The sequence below is a fragment of the Moschus berezovskii genome, chromosome 13 (genome assembly GCF_049115385.1).
Source record: "Moschus berezovskii isolate FMDL1 chromosome 13, NW_MosBer_1.0, whole genome shotgun sequence".
In the NCBI taxonomy this organism is placed as follows: domain Eukaryota; kingdom Metazoa; phylum Chordata; class Mammalia; order Artiodactyla; family Moschidae; genus Moschus; species Moschus berezovskii.
The window spans coordinates 40,846,379-40,865,287 of NC_142472.1; the positions used below are offsets into that span (position 1 = coordinate 40,846,379).

Consider the following 18,909-nt stretch of genomic DNA (forward strand, 5'->3'; position numbering starts at 1 on the left):
TGTCCGACTCTTAGCGACCCCATGGACTGCAGCCCACCAGGCTTCTCTTTCCATGGGATTTTCCAGGCAAGAGTACTGGAGTGGGGTGCCATTGCCTTCTCCGATTTTAAACTTAATACACAAATTCAATTGGTTAGAAATACCCAAGTATGTATACTACATCTTAATAAAAACTTAGAGGAAATGACCTGGGCCTTTTAAAAACCATTCTGCCTAAATGTTCTCTTTATTACTAATTAATAGTAGAAATATAGCTGTTTAAGTTTGTCTGATATATTAAAAGACAGTACACCAGTTCTAATAAATATTAAGCTGTTTTTAAACTGCTGGCCTTTCAGTGAGGAAATGATATGTTTAGTCATTTAAATATGTCTAAATGAAAAAGAATCCAAAAAAATCCCTTCTTTCATAAATTAGTTTATTTCAGTTAATAGGATTTCTTCAAAGAATAGACTTCAAAAAGTCATACAAAACTTTCCGCAGATTTTCTATGTAGTCTTCAGGATGTATATTTTATGAACAGTACATTATGAATAAAAAAATACAGTTAACAATAACATAGAACATGGAGCCAAAATAATAAGTGTTGGGATAAAAGAAAGCATAATTTTTTGCCCACACATGAAGTGATCATGTGGACCCCAGATGGAGCTTTTTGCCATCTACTTCTCCACACTTAAAATAGCTGGTAATAATATGCTTGCAGATATTCTGGTGATATTTTTTTTTTAATCATTGTTCTAGCACTCAATCCTTAGTGCTATTTTTCTGTACACATTTCATACCATATTAAACTTTCTCCCAGTAGAAATGTAATTAATTTTATTTACCTCTCTAAGGACATAACAGAAGGCCTTTAATGTAACATATCTTCTCATCTGTTAATATGGCATTTTTAATACTAATGTAATTAGAATCTCCAGAACTGTATTCAACTTTAAGGTTTTATATCTCAGTAATTGAAATAAATCATCAATCTAACCTAAATGTAATCATAGCCAAATAATTGATTATATTTTAAAATAAACATATAACTTTTTTTTCTAAATTCAGCCCACATTATTGTTTTCTGAGTTAAAGTTCTTAATGCATTTCTCTTTTGTTAAATGTTTTCAAAAATATCCCTCAACATTTCTGAACTTACACTTTGAGAAGTAAGGGAACAATTAAGTTTCTTTTGTATGTTGTGTGTGTTTGTACATATATATATTTATATATATCAAATTCTATATGAAGCAAATAAAAAGCTAAACATTTACTTAAAATTCTCCATCTAGGTGTCTGTATCTTCACTAACTAAAGCCTCTTTAGTGGGGAAAATAATACTTTAATTTCAATTTCAGCAAAGAAAACATATCTGTGTAAACATTCCCTAGTGTAGACCAGTTTGCTCATCTGAAGAGTAGATTTACACAGGGACCCTTGCATCCTGTGTGAAAACCACATCACTAAGTCAAATTCTGTGTTTGAGAATGTTTATCCACCCACCCACAGACAGTAATACACAGACTAGAAGTGTTATCTGCATGCATGCTTGCATGCTAAGTCCGTTCAGTTGGGTCGGACTCTATGTAACCCGATGGACTATAGCACTCCAGGCTCCTCTGTCCATGGGATTCTCCTGGCAAGTATACTGGAGTGGGTTGCCATGCCTTCCGCAAGATCTTCTGAACCCAGAGATTTAACTCACATCTCTTATGTCTCCTGCATTGGTGGGCAGGCTCTTTACCACTGGCACAATTTGAGAAGCCCAGAAATGTTATGTACATCACCTCAAATTATAATTATTTTTTTAAAGAAAGAAAAAAAGAAAAGGGAAAATTTCAGTTTTGAATTGTACAAATTTTAGATAAATTATTTTTTATTGAATGTATCTCTGGAAATAATATATTGTCTAGCGTTCCAAACAGTTTTAAGAGGATATATTAGGAAGAGTTGATGATAGGCGTCAAGTCAAAGTAAATTATTTCTTCTAGTCCTAAATCATAGGATTCTGGGTCTGACAAAGTTAAAACACTCACAATAAAAATGCTTCATTTAGGGACTTCCCTCTAGGTCCAGTGGTTAATTCTTTGCCTTCCAATGAAGGAGGTGAAGGTTTGATTCCTGGTCAGGGAGCTAAGATCCCTCATGACTCATAGCCAAAAAACAGAACATAAACAGCCAAAGCAATATTGTAACAAATTTAGGACGTGAAATTGTCCACATAAAAAAAGAAAATAATATTTCATTTAAAATAAATTATGCACATTCACTTCAGTTTCACATATAGATGTGTACAGATGAGATATTATATATGTATATGTATGAATTTGATACCTGTATGCAAGTATATGTGCATGAACATATATGTATGTAAGGTAAAATAAACATTGAAAATCTTACTAAGTGCCATACACAGTAAAACAAATGACAATACAGACATAAATACATACTTATATACATGTTCACATACACACACACAAGCCAGACATACATGCTAGATTTATGTTCAGTTATAGTTTCACATTATTTTGCAAAAGGACATAGTTGCTATGGAGAAGGAAATGGCAACCCACTCCAGTGTTCTTGCCTGGAGAATCCCAGGGACGGGGGAGTCTGGTGGGTTTCCGTCTATAGGGTCACACAGAGTTGGACACAACTGAAGTGACTTAGCAGCAGTAGCAGCAGCATAGTTGCTAGCTCTTTTATTATTGTTACATATATTGAGTTATAGTAATATCCTAGGAATGGTATAGAATATTTAAACAGTCATGACTCTGACTCATGGGGCATACAGTATAAATGTGTTTGCTGTCCAAATTCTAATTTGGGTAATTACATTCTGTCTACCTCAATTTCCTTTGTAAGTTCAATGATGTATAATGGGGTTCTCTGCTTTCTGTTTCAAATGGCAACACTCTTTTGGTGTGGTAAATTTAAAGCTCTATATTTCCTTTGAAGATACTTTATCACAATGACAATGAAAAATAATTGAGTTGAAAGTGTTTTCATTTTTATAACATACAATAATATCATGTTTAAAATTAAAGGTTTATTGTATATGTTTTCTATTTTAAAATATTGTGTTATATTTAAATTTAATGCATATAAACTCTATTTTTCTTAGAATTAATGACCAAAACTACTCAAAATAATATTTAAGGAGTTATTGTTCTAATATTCAATCCTTTGGTTTCATGATACTGTATAATTTGATAATTTTACTATTCAGTTCAGTTCAGTTCAGTTCATTTCAGTCGCTCAGTCGTGTCCGACTCTCCGCGACCCCATGAATCACAGCAAGCCAGGCCTCCCTGTCCATCACCAACTCCCGGAGTTCACTCAAACTCGTGTCCACAGAGTCGGTGATGCCATCCAGCCATCTCATTCTCCGTCGTCCCCTTCTCCTCCCGCCCCCAACCTTTCCCAGCATCAGAGTCTTTTCCAGTGAGTCAACTCGTCGCATGAGGTGGCCAAAGTATTGGAGTTTCAGCTTTAGCATCAGTCCCTCCAATGAACATCCAGGATTGATCTCCCTTAGAATGGACTGGTTCGATCTCCTTGCAGTATAAGGGACTCTCAAGAGTCTTCTCCAACACCACAGTTCAAAAGCATCGATTCTTCGGCGATCAGCCTTCTTCATAGTCCAACTCTCACATCCATAATTAGGAATTTTTAGTAGCTACTGTAGATGTCCCTTCCGTGACACATTATTAAAACTGAATTTTCTTAAATGGTATTTCTTTGTGCTTTAAAAGAAGGCCTGTAGAAAAATACTATATGTTAGTATTTTTAAATATATATGCTATATATAGTACAAAAATATATTTAATATAGTAAGAAAAATATATGTAGTATAGAAATATATGTGTATACTGTATATCTTTCCGTTCCGTTCCGTCGCTCAGTCGTGTCCGACTCTTTGCGACCCCATGGACTGTAGCCTACCAGGCTTCTCCCTCCATGGGATTCTCCAGGCAAGAATACTGGAGTGGGTTACCGTTTCCTTCTCCAGGGGATCTTCCCGACCCAGGGATCGAACCCGGGTCTCCCGCTTTGGAGGCAGACGCTTTAACCTCTGAGCCACCAGGGAAGCCTCTAGGTACCAGATTTTTGCTAATTCCTAGAACTATATACTGTTTTTCCTTCAAGTTTGAATATTTTTATAAATTAGAAGTCATAAAGGATAACGATATCTTCAGTAAAGAACAGCAATTTTACTTTAGTGACAGATTTAAATTCACTCTAGATTTTGCTTTTTAGAATTTAAAAAAAGTATATGGAATTTTATTTTTCTATGTGGATAGTCTTTATGCCGTCCTTAATCCAACGTGTTCATGGACAACTCCCTATGAGATTTTAGGTGAGGAAAGTAGAATTTTAGTATCAATTTACTGGATGTGACACCTTTGGTCATTGATTATCATTTGAACAAACTGAAGGGATTTTACCCATTATTCTCAATCTGAGCTTTCAAACTGTAAATCATAACTGGGATATATTCGCACATAAGACTAGGAGTAAATATGTTATACTGTTTATTACCCTATTTACAAAAATTATTTTAAAGGATAGTTAAGTAAATAAAAATAAAAGAAAAATAAGGTAGAGAATATAAAATTTAGTGAGGGGTGATATTAGCACTAAGGATATATGCCATAAGGGGAGTAGGATAGATTTTTGGTTCACTCTGGTTTGTCTATGTGGAAGTATTAAACAAACAAGGAAAATCTAAAAGGGATGTTAAAACCACAATGAATGGCAGGCTCAGATTGGTTCACTATGGTCTGACAAATAAACATATTCTGATTGTGGTACTTAAGAAGCATTCTTTACTTCTATATTTAATGGAAGACAATGAAAAATAATTTGACCAAAATATTCTGATTATACATATTCCAGTCTTTACATTTCAATGTCATTACCAGTAATATATTTTATAAATTTCAAAGAAATGAATCATTTTTATTTGCATTATTAATACATATTTTAATTATAAAAATATGTATTAGTAATTAGCTATATAGTTACTAATCTTCTCTGACTGTTAAAAGAATTAGAAAGAAACTTTTCAAAAAGATAAACAATAAAATAAGACATTGACTTCAAAATATGGGTAGACTAGCATCAGATACATTTGTTTTTATATTATATCTTTTTATCTTTAATCATAATATGTTATATCTTTCCCTGTGTGTCCCATTACCAATTTTGTGAAGAGAGATCATGAAAAAAACAGTAAAACATAGCCAATATTTTAAACTCAGTTTACTGTAATGAAGAGAGTGGCATTAATCTCTTAAAAATCTGGACTCTATATCATATTTACTAATTTATATCATATACAACAACAATACAAATATTAATAGTAAAATTAATTTTACTGAGGACTTCCCTGGTGACTCAGTGGTAAAGAATTCCCTTACCAATACAGGAGATGCAGGTTCCATCCCTGGGTCAGGAAGATACCATGGAGAAGGAAATGGCAACCCACTCCAGTATGATTGCTAGAAAATCCCATGGACAGAGGAGCCTGGTGGATTATAGTCCTTTGGGTCCCCAAAAAAGTAGAGCGTGACTTAGAAAACTAAACAGCAGTATTTGCTGAATAATCTTAACATGTCCTTGTGCAGGAAATATACTCCTCTGAGTCTCCTCTGCTCTAACACAACTTAAATTCTGACACTTCTAATTCACCAATGTCTGAATTTTTCCCATTACAAGCAATTCTGCAACTGAAGCTGCGGGCCCTACATTTTATCCCAGTTCAGGCATGATCTGCTTAGAGATAGCATCAGATCTCATAGGTTAAGAGTTCAGCCTCAGAAACCTGCTTCCTGCCCCCACTTTAATTACCAGTTAAGTCCAGGTTGTAACCTGTGTTTGTGACCAACCAGCTACAGACTGGAGGTTCCCACCATGCCTGCCAATTAATTTGTTAAAGCAGCTCATTGAACTTAGGTACTTACTTATGTACCCGGTTTATTATAAAAGATTATAAACCAAGGTCCAGAAGGAGTGGGTGAATTGTCCAATACAATTCAGAAACAGATGGAAGAAATGTATCAGTTCAGTTCATTCGCTCAGTCGTGTCCAACTCTTTGCGACCCCATGAATCACAGCACGCCAGGCCTCCCTGTCCATCACCAACTCCCAGAGTTCACTCAAACTCATGTCCATTGAGTCGGTGATGCCATCCAGCCATCTCATTCTCTGTTGTCCCCTTCTCCTCGTGCCCCCAATCCCTCCCAGCATCAGACTCTTTTCCAGTGAGTCAACTCGTCACATGAGGTGGCCAAAGTATTGGAGTTTCAGCTTTAGCATCAGTCCTTCAATGAACACCCAGGATTGATATCCTTCAGAATGGACTGGTTGGATCTCCTTGCAGTCCAAGGGACTCTCAAGAGTCTTCTCCAGCACCACAGTTCAAAAGCATCAATTCTTTGGTGATCAGCTTTCTTCACAGTCCAACTCTCACATCCATACATGACCACTGGAAAAACCATAGCCTTGACTAGACGGACCTTTGTTGGCAAAGTAATGTCTCTACTTTTTAATATACCATCTATAGGGCAATATATTTGGAAAGAGGCATAGAGCTTCCATTCCCTCACACGTCAGCCACCCTGTACCTCCATACACTGACCAATTCAAAAGTTCTTGAATCTCACCCATCCTTTAGGGACTTGCCAAAAGTCAACTTATTAACAGAAACCCATGTGTAGTTGCAAGGAGTTTATTATGAATAACATATATGAATATTATGAATCACCTCTGTTGTTCTTATCATTTAAAAGTTCCACTCCCTGTAGCATCTCTAGATACCAATATCCAGTATAGTATACCTAGAAGTGCTTATGATGGAGAATTCATCGTTAATCAACTTTGAAGTACAGTAACCATGACAGTAAACCAAGTATAGTATCTTTTGTCACAAGAGTGGCAAAAATGCTTTAGTTGATACTGTTCTGTCATATTTTTTAAAGTTCCTAACTTCAAGGCACACTATTCTTTCTTTTTTGGAATGAAACACCAAACAAAGAAAAAAATAAAAATAAAAAACCTCAGCGTAGCTCTGACCTAGGCTTAATCAACTTACTCATTTGGGACCTTAGACCAGTCACCTCCTTCTTCTGGACCTTGGTTTCCTCATCTTTGAAAGGTTTAAGCTAGAATAGATAATGGTTAAAAATCTCCTCCAACTGGGTTTGTTGTTGTTGTTTAGTTGCTCAATAGTGTCCGACTCTTTTGCTACCTCATGGATGACAGTCGGCCAGTCCCCTCTTTCCATGGGATCTTCTAAGCAAGAATACTAGAGTCCATGTAATTCTATGGACTATAGCCTGCCAGGCTCCTCTTTCCATGGGATATCCCAGGCAAGAATACTGGATTGCCATTTCCTTATTTACTCTCATTAGAAATAGCAAATTACTGAACACAAATTTTGTCACCTGAGTTTCAGTGATACTCATGGATCTGTACATGTCATCTAATTCTAAAATTTGTACAAAATACAAATATGTTTCAAGTAAGCTTTTCTTCCTCTAGGATCTAACTAGTAAATTAAGAAATGGTTCTGTCATATCAATATTACTTAAAGTCTCCTATACAGGCAGATATTTATACTTACTAGGCAAGAGAAATAGTTGACATATTGCTAGATTAATGTGCCCTTTATATATATATATATATATATACATATATAGTTTATAAACTCATTCCCTGAAAAATGATAGAAATTTGTTTACATGGCATAATACTTTAGAAAGCAAAAATATTTCTGTATTATGACAAGCATTATGTCTGCATATAGAAAAGAAATCTGAGGTCAAATAACCACTATCTTTAAAAACTGCTGTGTCATAGACCAAGTTTAAAATGCATTTTTTTTTTAAATCATTACTATCCAGCTTCAACATCATGAGAACTGACCTCCTCTTGGGAACAAATTTTAGGTTTTAAGTCTCGTTTCTTTTACATTAAATCACATTGCCATCGTAGAATTTTACTTGATATCGCATGACCACATGAGACCTAGCATTTCATGTGACCTTTTGCATATGATCTACCTGGAAAATTTACAGAAGTTACACAAATCTGATAGTACTATTATCACTGATGGTTAAAATGGTGTCCCAGTGATTTGTAGATGTTGTGAACACTACTTGCTTTTGTTTTTCCCAGTCCCCTGCTGCATTGAAATTTAATTGGTTTTCTGTATTTTTTGCAGCAGACCTGTCACAGACAATAACGTATTTTTTGCATATGTATCAGTTTGGCTCTAGTGAAGGTTTTTGTTCACACTGGACTCCTACTGATGTGCACTGATTTAAAGTCTAAAAATGAAACTTAATTTTATACAGCTTATAAGTAGTCCCTAGAGGGTATTGGATCCTAAAAGCTAATATTTTTCAGACATAATCAGCAGGAATAAGTAATGTACTACCATTAGCGACATTAACAGCAACGTAACAGAAGGAAACAATAAACATAAATGTTCTTAGCAACTTTATACTTTACAACAAATATTAATATAAAATTACACAAATTAGAACTGCAGCTTAACACTATTCAACATGTTTATTCATAATGATTGTTTCATATTTAAAGAACACCAAAATATTGTGTTTTGTCAGCCAAGGACAATAATAGTTTAATAGTAATTTATTTTAAACAGCTACTGATAATACAACCAATCAACACATTAAGTGGTGCCAACATTGGCATCTTGCTAAATAATCTCTAGACATTGCACAGAGAGTAAATCTTTCAAAGATAAGTCAACAAGAGCAATCAGAGCAGAAAATTAGAATTTGGTATCTTAGAATTAAAATACAGCTAAACTAAAGTTTTAATTGGGGTGATCTAAAAGGGCACTTGATGTAATGATCTCTTTCATTTGTTACTAATTGTTTCTTCCTGATGAAGAAGAAGCATATACAGGAATGTTGCCGAATTAAGACGGCAGTTTCCTTAGCAGCTATGTTTTATTTTTAAAAACAAAAGAGAAGTGAACTGCCATCCAGCTTGTTTCCTATCACAAAAATTAATCCAGAAAATTCAGGGTCAGTTATACCAAATATTAAATATTAATAGCTTATATATGCTTGAAAAGAGGCTTAAAAAAACTTGTGACAATTGGTGGGCTGAACTAAAGGCACATTCCTATTGCATTAGTGAGTCAAACTGAAATTGAAATGTATGAATCAAACTTCTTATGTCGTATCCTCCAAAGGGATAAAGAGGTCTCAAATATATCTACAACTGGCATTAACTACCATTCAATTTCTAATTTCAATTGAAAAATTCAGCTGCTAATGCTCACAAACCAAAGCAAAGCATCTTTCCCAAAAGGGCATTTTGAATTGCTGAGTTGAGAAGGATTGAAATCTTAGCTCCAAGTTTTACTAATAATTTTAGTAATAATTTTCTAATGCAACTTAGCAGAGAACACATGCAGAATGCTTTGCATATGTTTTACATATTCTCATAATCTCATTTTTTAAAATTTCAGACTACTACTCATATATTAATATAGCATATAGTAAAATTATATATTATTTTATAATCAGTTATATAAATAGATATAATTTGCTTTTGCCATATACTATTATAATATATACTGTTAAATATTCCCCTAAAATGTATCCTCTGTTTAAAGCCATTTTGATGGATTTTTAAAAAAATAATGCATTACTATGTCATGACGTTTTGGATCCCTGATGCAGATTATGTATCTCAAGAAACATATACCATATTATAATTTCTATTCAATAAATTTTTGAAATCTACTCTACAGTAGGCACTCTCTGAGTTTTAGTAGCCATAGTACCCAATAAGAGAAAATGTCTCTGCCTCAGAGAACTTACATTTCAGTGAAGAAGATGCAAAATATGGCACTAAACAAATAAATAGATGACAATATTACATAATAAATGATATGAAGAATTTTAAGGAGGGAATAAAAAGTTGAGTTTGGAGGGCTAGTCCAGATAAGGTGTGAAGAGAAGGGTTTTCCCCAGTAATGACTGAACAAAGGTGAAATGAATGTAGGAGTGAGCCATGCAAAACATGGGAGGAAAAGCATTCAGGAGGGAAACAAGAGAGCCAAGTGCCTGGTGCAGAAAAAATTTCTGCCTTAAGAAATAAATGGCCACTCATGTTGTATATAATCTCAGTAGGGAGTGATAGAGAATGAGCCCTGAGAGATAGGTGAGTATTGCTAACATCGCATGGGGTTACATAAACTATGTCAGATAATTACACATGGAACAAATCAGTCTAATTTTCTTCACAATATTTAATTTTAAGATACACTTATGTGTTGCCCTCATGTAGTATTAAACCTAGATATTCTAATTAGAAGCAATTGAACCTGCATGCCAAAAATATTTGTGTTCCTAAAATAGTTTAATTAAACTTAGAAAAATTTTGCTTTACTTTTACTATTTGTCTTAGCAAGTACAGAGTGACTGCACACCAGGAATGAAGAAGGTATTTGATAAGTGGACTGTTCTCTTTTAAAATATGTTCAAGTAATGAGTGACATGTGCTTCATCCCAAAATATTATAATTCTGAATACCTTCTTTGTACAGGGGCTCTTGAAAGTTGCCATAGATAATGCCAGAGCTCAAGAAAAACAGGTTCAACTTGAAAAAACAGAACTGAAGATGGATTTTTTAAGGGAAAGAGAACTAAGGGAGACACTTGAGAAGCAGTTGGCAATGGAACAAAAGAACAGAGGTATTTTTAAACTTCCAAATAAGTTTAATACTTAGCATCAAATATTCAGCATAGCAATATTTTGTGATTTACTATGAAACTGTAACTTTTTGTTTTTACTTGTAGCTATAGTTTAGTGCAGGATTTGAATCCTGAGCTTAACCTTCAAAGTACATGGTTTCTCTTCTCTTCGTACCTCAAGAAACTGAAATATATCCACTATATCATTAATCACATAATTTTTATTGCTTATAGATTTAACCAATTCATAGTTTTAAGATAAGGAGTTCTGATAAGATGACAGCCATGAAGAAGAATTCTATATTCATTCATAATTGCCCTTTGAAAAGCTTGAGTTAAAGTCATAAAACTAAAATAGAAAAATACTGATTATTCAAGCGAAGCAGATTTAGTGAGATATTTATCAACTGAAATGGAAGACTGATGAATATCTGAACAAATGACCAAAGTTGAGTGTTTGTATAATTTTCTTTCTGAATGCCTCATTTTCATCCAACAAGGTCAAATACACATCAGAGTAGAAACTGATGTGAATTTTTATTGGGTAAGAATAATGTTATTATCAGTCTATGAACTGCTTCTTTTTACACACTTTATAGTGCATGTTTAGATAATTTTGAAGGTCATGCATATTTGTGTGCTTATTTTATGTATGAGATCCAAGAGTATTTTCTTTACAATCAACTTCCCCTCTGCTTCAACGCTAAAGTTCTCCTCAATATTTAAAAGGGGAAGCTCCTTTTCTCTCATTTAGTAAGTATCCACTATAAATACTCCATACTTTCTTCTGATATATGTGACGTGGTCATTTAAAAATAATTCTTTCTTTCAAAACTTGCAGAATAGGTTTTTTATTAGTTACTATGAAGCAATAGTCAGTCAGTTCCCAGGATGAGGCTGATTTGGGCAGCTGGCACTCCGGGTGTGGAGCAGTGTTCTAATAATGTGACTTCACATAGCTACTAGAGTAAGCAAAACAAGATAAATGTTGATGGTGGGATATGTTCTGAGTAATGAATATGGTCAAAGGGTTCGTTCTTTGGAACCATCTTCCATGAGATAGCCCTGTCGCAATTTTGGAGAAGTTTTTTTCGAATAAGACTTAAAAACAAAACCTTGAATTCTTAAGGTAACCTTTTGGTTACTTGAGAGATTTTCTAAATTGTGTTGGTTTACAACTTTTGGAAGATTTACGTTGTTTTATTCCTTTAACCACTAAAGGTATAGGGCAAAGTGTTTCACAGACAACATCATGAACCTACCATTTAATTAATTATGGACAACAAGTTAAAGGTAATGACTATCAATAATGATCTATAAGAATGTGTCTATGGAAGCCATGTGTTATCCTGAAGAGAGAAACATGGCGACCCCATTTGCTTCAATCATGTAGGAGGAAACAAAGAACAGTCAATGGAAAGGCACTGGGTATTGAGCTTTTAGTGCCATGGGAATAAACAATCCAAATAAATAATTGAGCAGTTACTGTTTCTTTTCAAAGAGACAAATAAGCAATCATCTTTAGAAAGGAAAAGAGTGGGCAAGTGACTTTATTAAGTTTTTCACAGTATTAAATAAAGGCAATTAGCATTTATTTGAAACCAGTTTTATTTTTTTTATAAGATTTGACTCAATGTAAAAACAAGTTTCTGTAAATGTATGTTACCAGCAACAATAAACTATAAGATAATGGTCTGCCATTTTAATACTATTGATTATAAAAATAGGATTTGTGGAAACTGGAAATTCAAAGTAACACTCTTACATGAACCATTGTTACCTTTTTTGATGTCTTGACTGAATACTATGCTAGGTAAAAAATGTTGCTTGTTAATCTGTAATAAGTAATTATACAATAAATTTGAAATGGTTACTTCTTATGACTAATTCTGCCAGAAGGATTTTCTCATACTGATTCTGTTACATTCATATATACAATGTTTATCAACCATCCAGGAAAAAAAATACTTCAAAGAAAACACTTTTATGCTTTCCATATGGTGATTGGTTATTTATATATATTGTGAAAGTTAAAACAATGATCAATTATTATATGTATGAAAGTACAGTTAGCATACATTTGTGAAGATTTGTTATTGTTTATTGATTACATATTATGTACAAATACTTAAATTGGTCAGTAGGAAAAAAACTCATCATAATTAACTTTTTGTATCGTAGGCTACTTTTTAAGTAGCAATGAAGTTTTATACACATCAAATTCCTACAGTCTAAAAGTATAACTTTCCTGAAATATATTATAGTGCATATACATCTGCTATGAAATTATTAATATCTCTAAGCAAATTACAATAGTTTCATCAAAGTCTGTTTATATATATATTAACAATAATAATATTTAGCTCCACATACCCAGTAGTATTTATTACATTGTTTAAAATTTCAAGAAAGAACTACTAAAAATTTTGCTGGTATAACCTTTTTGTAAAGATAGGGGAAATGCTCCGTTTGCTATTCAAAATTGATGTTTCATAAAGAGAGACTAATCTTAAAGGTTTATACTATTTAGATTACTTGCATTTGTCTGACTCAAGGGCAGAGACTAAACTACAAAATTTATTCAATCAGACTATTAGTGAGTATAAATATTTATTAAAATTATTTTCCCATTAAAACTGTCTCCACATATGATAATTAAAGGCATTCTGGTAATAGTTCAAGGCTAAACAAAAATTGGCCTCTTTGGGCATTTTACTGAGATTTATTTTAGGTAAAAGTGGGTTATTGTTGTGTTTTTGTTTTTTTTAAACTTCCTCTGCACAGACAGGTGCAGTCCAGCAGGGGGTAAAAATAATATTATTTTAAAAATAGAGACCATTTCTGGAAATGTGAACATTGCAAAAATTCTGAAAAAAAGTAATGTATATATACTTTTTTCTAGCCATAGTTCAAAAGAGGCTAAAGAAGGAGAAGAAGGCAAAGAGAAAACTGCAGGAAGCACTTGAATTTGAGACAAAACGGCGTGAGCAAGCCGAACAAACACTAAAACAGGCAGCTTCAACAGATAGTCTCAGGGTCTTAAATGGTAAGAGGATGTGTCTTTATGCATGGCTAACTAACTTTCATTGTGAATACTCAAAAGGCAATTTAAATGTGTTTGTGGGTTTGTATTTCTATGGCTGGTGATTCATTAAGCCCTTTTTGAAAGCATATTTTGAAAGAAAAATCATATGTGTTGCAGGATATGTTTTATTTCATGGGTGCTTCCACAGTTTTGTTACTTCAGTATCTGAGATGACATTGCTTTTCTATTTAACCAATTCTGTCTGTACTGAAACATAATAAAATATTAATATGAGAAGTTCTCAACCCCCCCATCTCATTTTCTGAACAATTTTGCATTATTTATCCATTCAAATCTTCTGATAATTCTCATGGTTATAGTCTTTGTTCAACCTTTAAAAGATGACAAAGATTTATGTAATTTTAATTCAGCACCAAAGTAACAGGTTGCTTTTTCTAAAAAAAGGACAATGGGAATCAAATGAAATGTGTGTCACTCTTACCTTTCTGTGTTTTTAGACTCTCTGACCCCAGAGATAGAAGCTGACCGCAGTGGCGGCAGAACAGATGCCGAAAGGACAATACAAGGTGGGAATTTGCAAAAGGCTATAAATCTAGATCTTGCTCTATGAGTTTTTCCTCTGCTTTAGCCTGCTATTCAAGCATGTAGCCTACCATCTGGGCCACATCAAAACAAGTTCAAACAAGGTCAAGTTCATCTTGCTTGTTTATATGAGTGAATTCATTTTGTGCTGATAGATTTTCTTTAAATTAACAGGTCATTTCTGTTTATACAATGCAATTAAAAAGGAATAATTAATTTTAAACAATGTATGATTTAATCTTGAACACAGTAAATGTGTTTTATTGTATGTCTGAGGCCCAATCTAATAGATGAAAGTTTTATAAATTCTATATCAATAAAATCATGAGTCAACTAGGGAGTTCTTAAAGTTTGAAATTATCTGCTTTTTGTTTTAGTGACAACTTATGCAAGGTACATGTAAAATAAACCAGGTGAAAGCTAACAATAAATAAGATTGTTTGATCCTATGTGGACTTTCCAAGTGGACTGTGTGCCATTATATACATTTTAATAATAAAAATCTGCTGAGCAAAATCATATAGAAAATACTAAAGGGAGTTTTATTAATCACTCAGAAAAGCAAAATATGTATATTGCCAAGACCACACTATTAGGAGAGAACAAAATCTGAAGGTAGCATTTATAGCTTCACATCTATTCTAGACAATAAACTCAATCTAACAACGTGAGTACTAAACAGTAAAAGGAGCATTAAATGAAAATGATTCTTCAAAGGGAAGCCTAAAATGATTAACTGCTATAATCCTCCCAATTGCTTTTATTTTGCATTTTAAGTTCATTCATTTTGGGGATATTGTTTGACATTAATCGTGTTACTCAAGTCAGTTCCAAAAGTATCATTCTTAGTTTACCATAAAGGAAATATAATTGTGTAAAGTATCATATATGCAATAAATAAAAATCAGAAACCAGAGAAATTCCTGGAGAATGTTTTTTGTGTATTTATTGATTTTACCATGATAATTATTTTTTAAATTCTAAGGCTTGAACCATATGTTATTAGACATCTTGTAGAAAAGATTTCATTTTTTAGAGCATTATCGGTTTCAGCAAAATTACATATATGTTTGACTATCATATTATTAAACTAGAAAGATCTATGTTGCTTTGTAAAGAGTTGCTTGCATATGTTAACAAATTACTAATAACAAAGCCAGTCCTCTTTTTCAGGGACAGTAAGTCCATTGTGAACTATCAGAACTATGGTCTGTGTATTTGGGGACTCCTCAGGCACTAACTTAGTTAATGTCCAAAGTGCTGGACATAAAAAAGCACATACACCTCCTGGTAGATGTGATATATAAATTATCTGATATCCACAGAATCTCAAAGTGATTTGAATTCAGGCAAGAAAAATTATGGACACTGAATTCTTTCATATACATGGGAAATTTAAGAAGGCATTAGGCAACAATTAAACATTTTGGATAGTTGACATAATATATATTTCATGAGTTTGCTATTAGCAATATTTGGATCATCACTAAGGCTATAATTATTTTATCTGAATTTGGAAAACACATATTCAGATATATATTTCAATATGGGATAAGGTCTTGCTATATAAGTCAAAGTTTTGACTACTTTCAATTTCTATTATAATTTACTTATACTCTGAAGAAAATTTTTAGTCATAAATTGCATTCTTTTTGCCATCCAGAATATTTTATATAACACAGAAAACCCACTCAAACAACTCTATAACTCAGGAAAGGAAAAACATTTGAATGACAATTATACATAGTTACTTAAAGCAAATATTGTTTTTTATGGGGTTATTTATTTCTTTTTCTTAATTGTAATGTGAAACATTTTTTCAATTCTTTCATTCATCTTATAAGTTAAAAAGATGAGTTTCTCAAGTCTAATATAAATAATATTCTAATTTTTGTGCACTTACACTTGAATTTAATGATTTTTCTGATAATCATACTCATCAATGAAAGGTTTTCTGTAAGATACCTTAATATTAATGATTTTAATTAGATAATGTGAATTCTTCTCAAATGAAATCTAAAAGCACAAGTAGATGAATCTGTTTCCATATGTTAATTGCTATCTGTTATCTCACTTGACACTACCCAAGACTTTTAAAATACCAAAGCAAAGAGATCATCTTTTGCTAGTCTAACCCAACTAAATGAGTTCACTTAGTCCTTTGAAGCATTTTTTTTTTAACCTTGGAAACTAAATTCATAAATTTAGAAGCTAACAAAATAGCAAAATTAATGATGCAGAGAAAATATCAAAGAACAAGGACTGTGTTTAGTAAAATGAGGAGTCTAAGTTCAAGAATGGGAAAGGCAAAGGAAAAAGAACCAGTTCAGTTCAGTTCAGTTAAGTCGCTCAGTCGTGTCCAACTCTTTGCGACCCCGTGAATCAGAACTCACTGCTAATTTGTGAAATGGTCTATATCAGACATTTTGGCAGCTATAAGCACTTGTTGCTTCACAACTCATGAATGACATGAATACAGCCCTGCTCCCTTCCCAGGAGTTATGAGTCTTTGTAATCTTTCTTGCTCCCAATCCAACCATAATTGAAATTATTCTGTATTCTAAAATAAGCTCAACTTAATTAGGAATGAAAAAGGAAACTCACATTTGTTTATACTTGGCATGTACTTACTCATTTTTGCTGCTGCTGCTGCTAAGTCACTTCAGTCGTGTCCGACTCTGTGCGACCCCATAGATGGCAGCCCACCAGGCTCCTCCGTTGCTGGGATTCTCCAGGGAAGAACACTGGAGTGGGTTGCCATTTCCTTTTCCAAGCGAAGACCTGAAGACCCGATACTCATTTTTAATATTTTGTTAATAAATGAGCCAGATTTGGTCCATGAGTTAGTCACCTAACAGTCAGGTACTTAAATACTACTCAGTTCAGTCACTCAGTCATGTCTGACTCTGCGACCCCATGAATCACAGCACGCCAGGCCTCCCTGTCCATCACCAACTCCCGGAGTTCACTCAAACTCACGTCCATCGAGTCGGTGATGCCATCGAGCCATCTCATTCTCTGTCATCCCTGTCTCCGAACAGCAGCACACTGGTCCTCCCTGTCCATCACCAATTCCCAGAGTTCACCCTAACCCATGTCCATTGAGTCAGTGATGCCATCCAACCATCTCATCCTCTGTTGTCCCCTTCTCCTCCTGCCCTCAATCTTTCCCAGCACCAGGGTCTTTTCAAATGACTCAGCTCTTCACATCAGGTGGCCAAAGTATTCAACATCAGTCCTACCAATGAACACCCAGGACTGATCTCCTTTAGGATGGATTGGTTGGATCTCCTTGCAGTCCAAGGGACTCTCAAGAGTCTTCTCCAACACCACAGTTCAAAAGCATCAATTCTTTGGTGCTCAGTTTTCTTCATAGTCCAACTCTCACATCCGTACATGACCACTGGAAAAACCATAGCCTTGACTAGATGGACCTTTGTTGACAAAGTAATGTCTCTGCTTGTCAATATGCTGTCTGCTAAGTCGCTTCAGTCGTGTCTGACTCCGTGTGACCCCATAGACGGCAGCCGACCAGTCTCCGCAGTCCCTGGGATTCTCCAGGCAAGAACACTGGAGTGGGTTGCCATTTCCTTCTTCAATGTGTGAAAGTGAAAAGTGAAAGTGAAGTCGCTCAGTCGTGTCCAACTCGTAGCGACCCCATGGACTGCAGCCCACCAGGCTGCTCTGTCCATGCGATTTTCTAGGCAAGAGTACTAGAGTGGCTTGCCATTGCCTTCTCCGCAATATGCTGTCTAGGTTGCTCATAACTTTCCTTCCAAGAAGTAAGTGTCTTAATTCCGTGGCTGCAATCAGCATCCACAGTGATTTTTTAGCCTAGAAAAAGAAAGTCAGCCCTTGTTTGCACTGTTTCCCCATCTATTTGCCATGAAGTGATGGGACCGGATGCCATGATCTTAGTTTTCTGAATGTTGAGCTTTAAGCCAACTTTTTCACTCTCCTCTTTCACTTTCATCAAGAGGTTTTTTAGTTCCTCTTCACTTTCTGCCAAAAGGGTGGTGTCATCTACATATCTGAGGTTATTGATATTTCTCCCAGCAATCTTGATTCCAGCTTGTGCTTCTTCCAGCCCAGCGTTCCTCATGATGCACTCTGCATGTACGTTAAAGAAGCAGGGTGACAATATACAGCCTTGACGTACTCCTTTTCCTATTTGGAACCAGTCTGTTATTCCATGTCCAGTTCTAACTGTTGCTTCCTGACCTGCCAGGTGGTCTGGTATTCCCATCTCTTTCAGAAATTTTCATAGTTTATTGTGATCAACACAGGCAAAGGCTTTGGCATAAAGCAGAAATAGATGTTTTTCTGGAACTCTCTTGCTTTTTTGATGATCCATCCGATGTTGACAATTTGATCTCTGGTTCCTCTGCCTTTTCTAAAATATATATATATATATGTATGTATATTTAATTTAAAAGCAACTTGTTTCAGGAACTGGATTTTATGGTGATTAACTCTTTCATGCCTGAGTCTTACTGTTTTATATGTCATGATTTGTGATGATGTTTAAAAATTATATCTTAACTTTAAAGGTTTT

At 34.3% G+C, this 18,909-nt stretch overlaps 1 protein-coding gene across 2 annotated transcripts in view; it reads left to right on the forward strand.

Annotated features, from left to right (window-relative positions):
- DACH1 (dachshund family transcription factor 1) overlaps positions 1-18,909 on the forward strand; it is a 477,975-nt gene that overhangs the window by 421,687 nt on the left and 37,379 nt on the right. The window contains exons 9-11 of one of the 2 annotated variants that reach the window (XM_055426443.2): positions 10,579-10,726; positions 13,629-13,772; positions 14,270-14,338. In XM_055426443.2, the coding sequence (XP_055282418.2) occupies positions 10,579-10,726; positions 13,629-13,772; positions 14,270-14,338 (361 nt within the window). Of the gene's footprint in view, positions 1-10,578; positions 10,727-13,628; positions 13,773-14,269; positions 15,136-18,909 lie in introns of those variants that run through there. The other variant, XM_088842679.1, reaches the window with a different exon arrangement.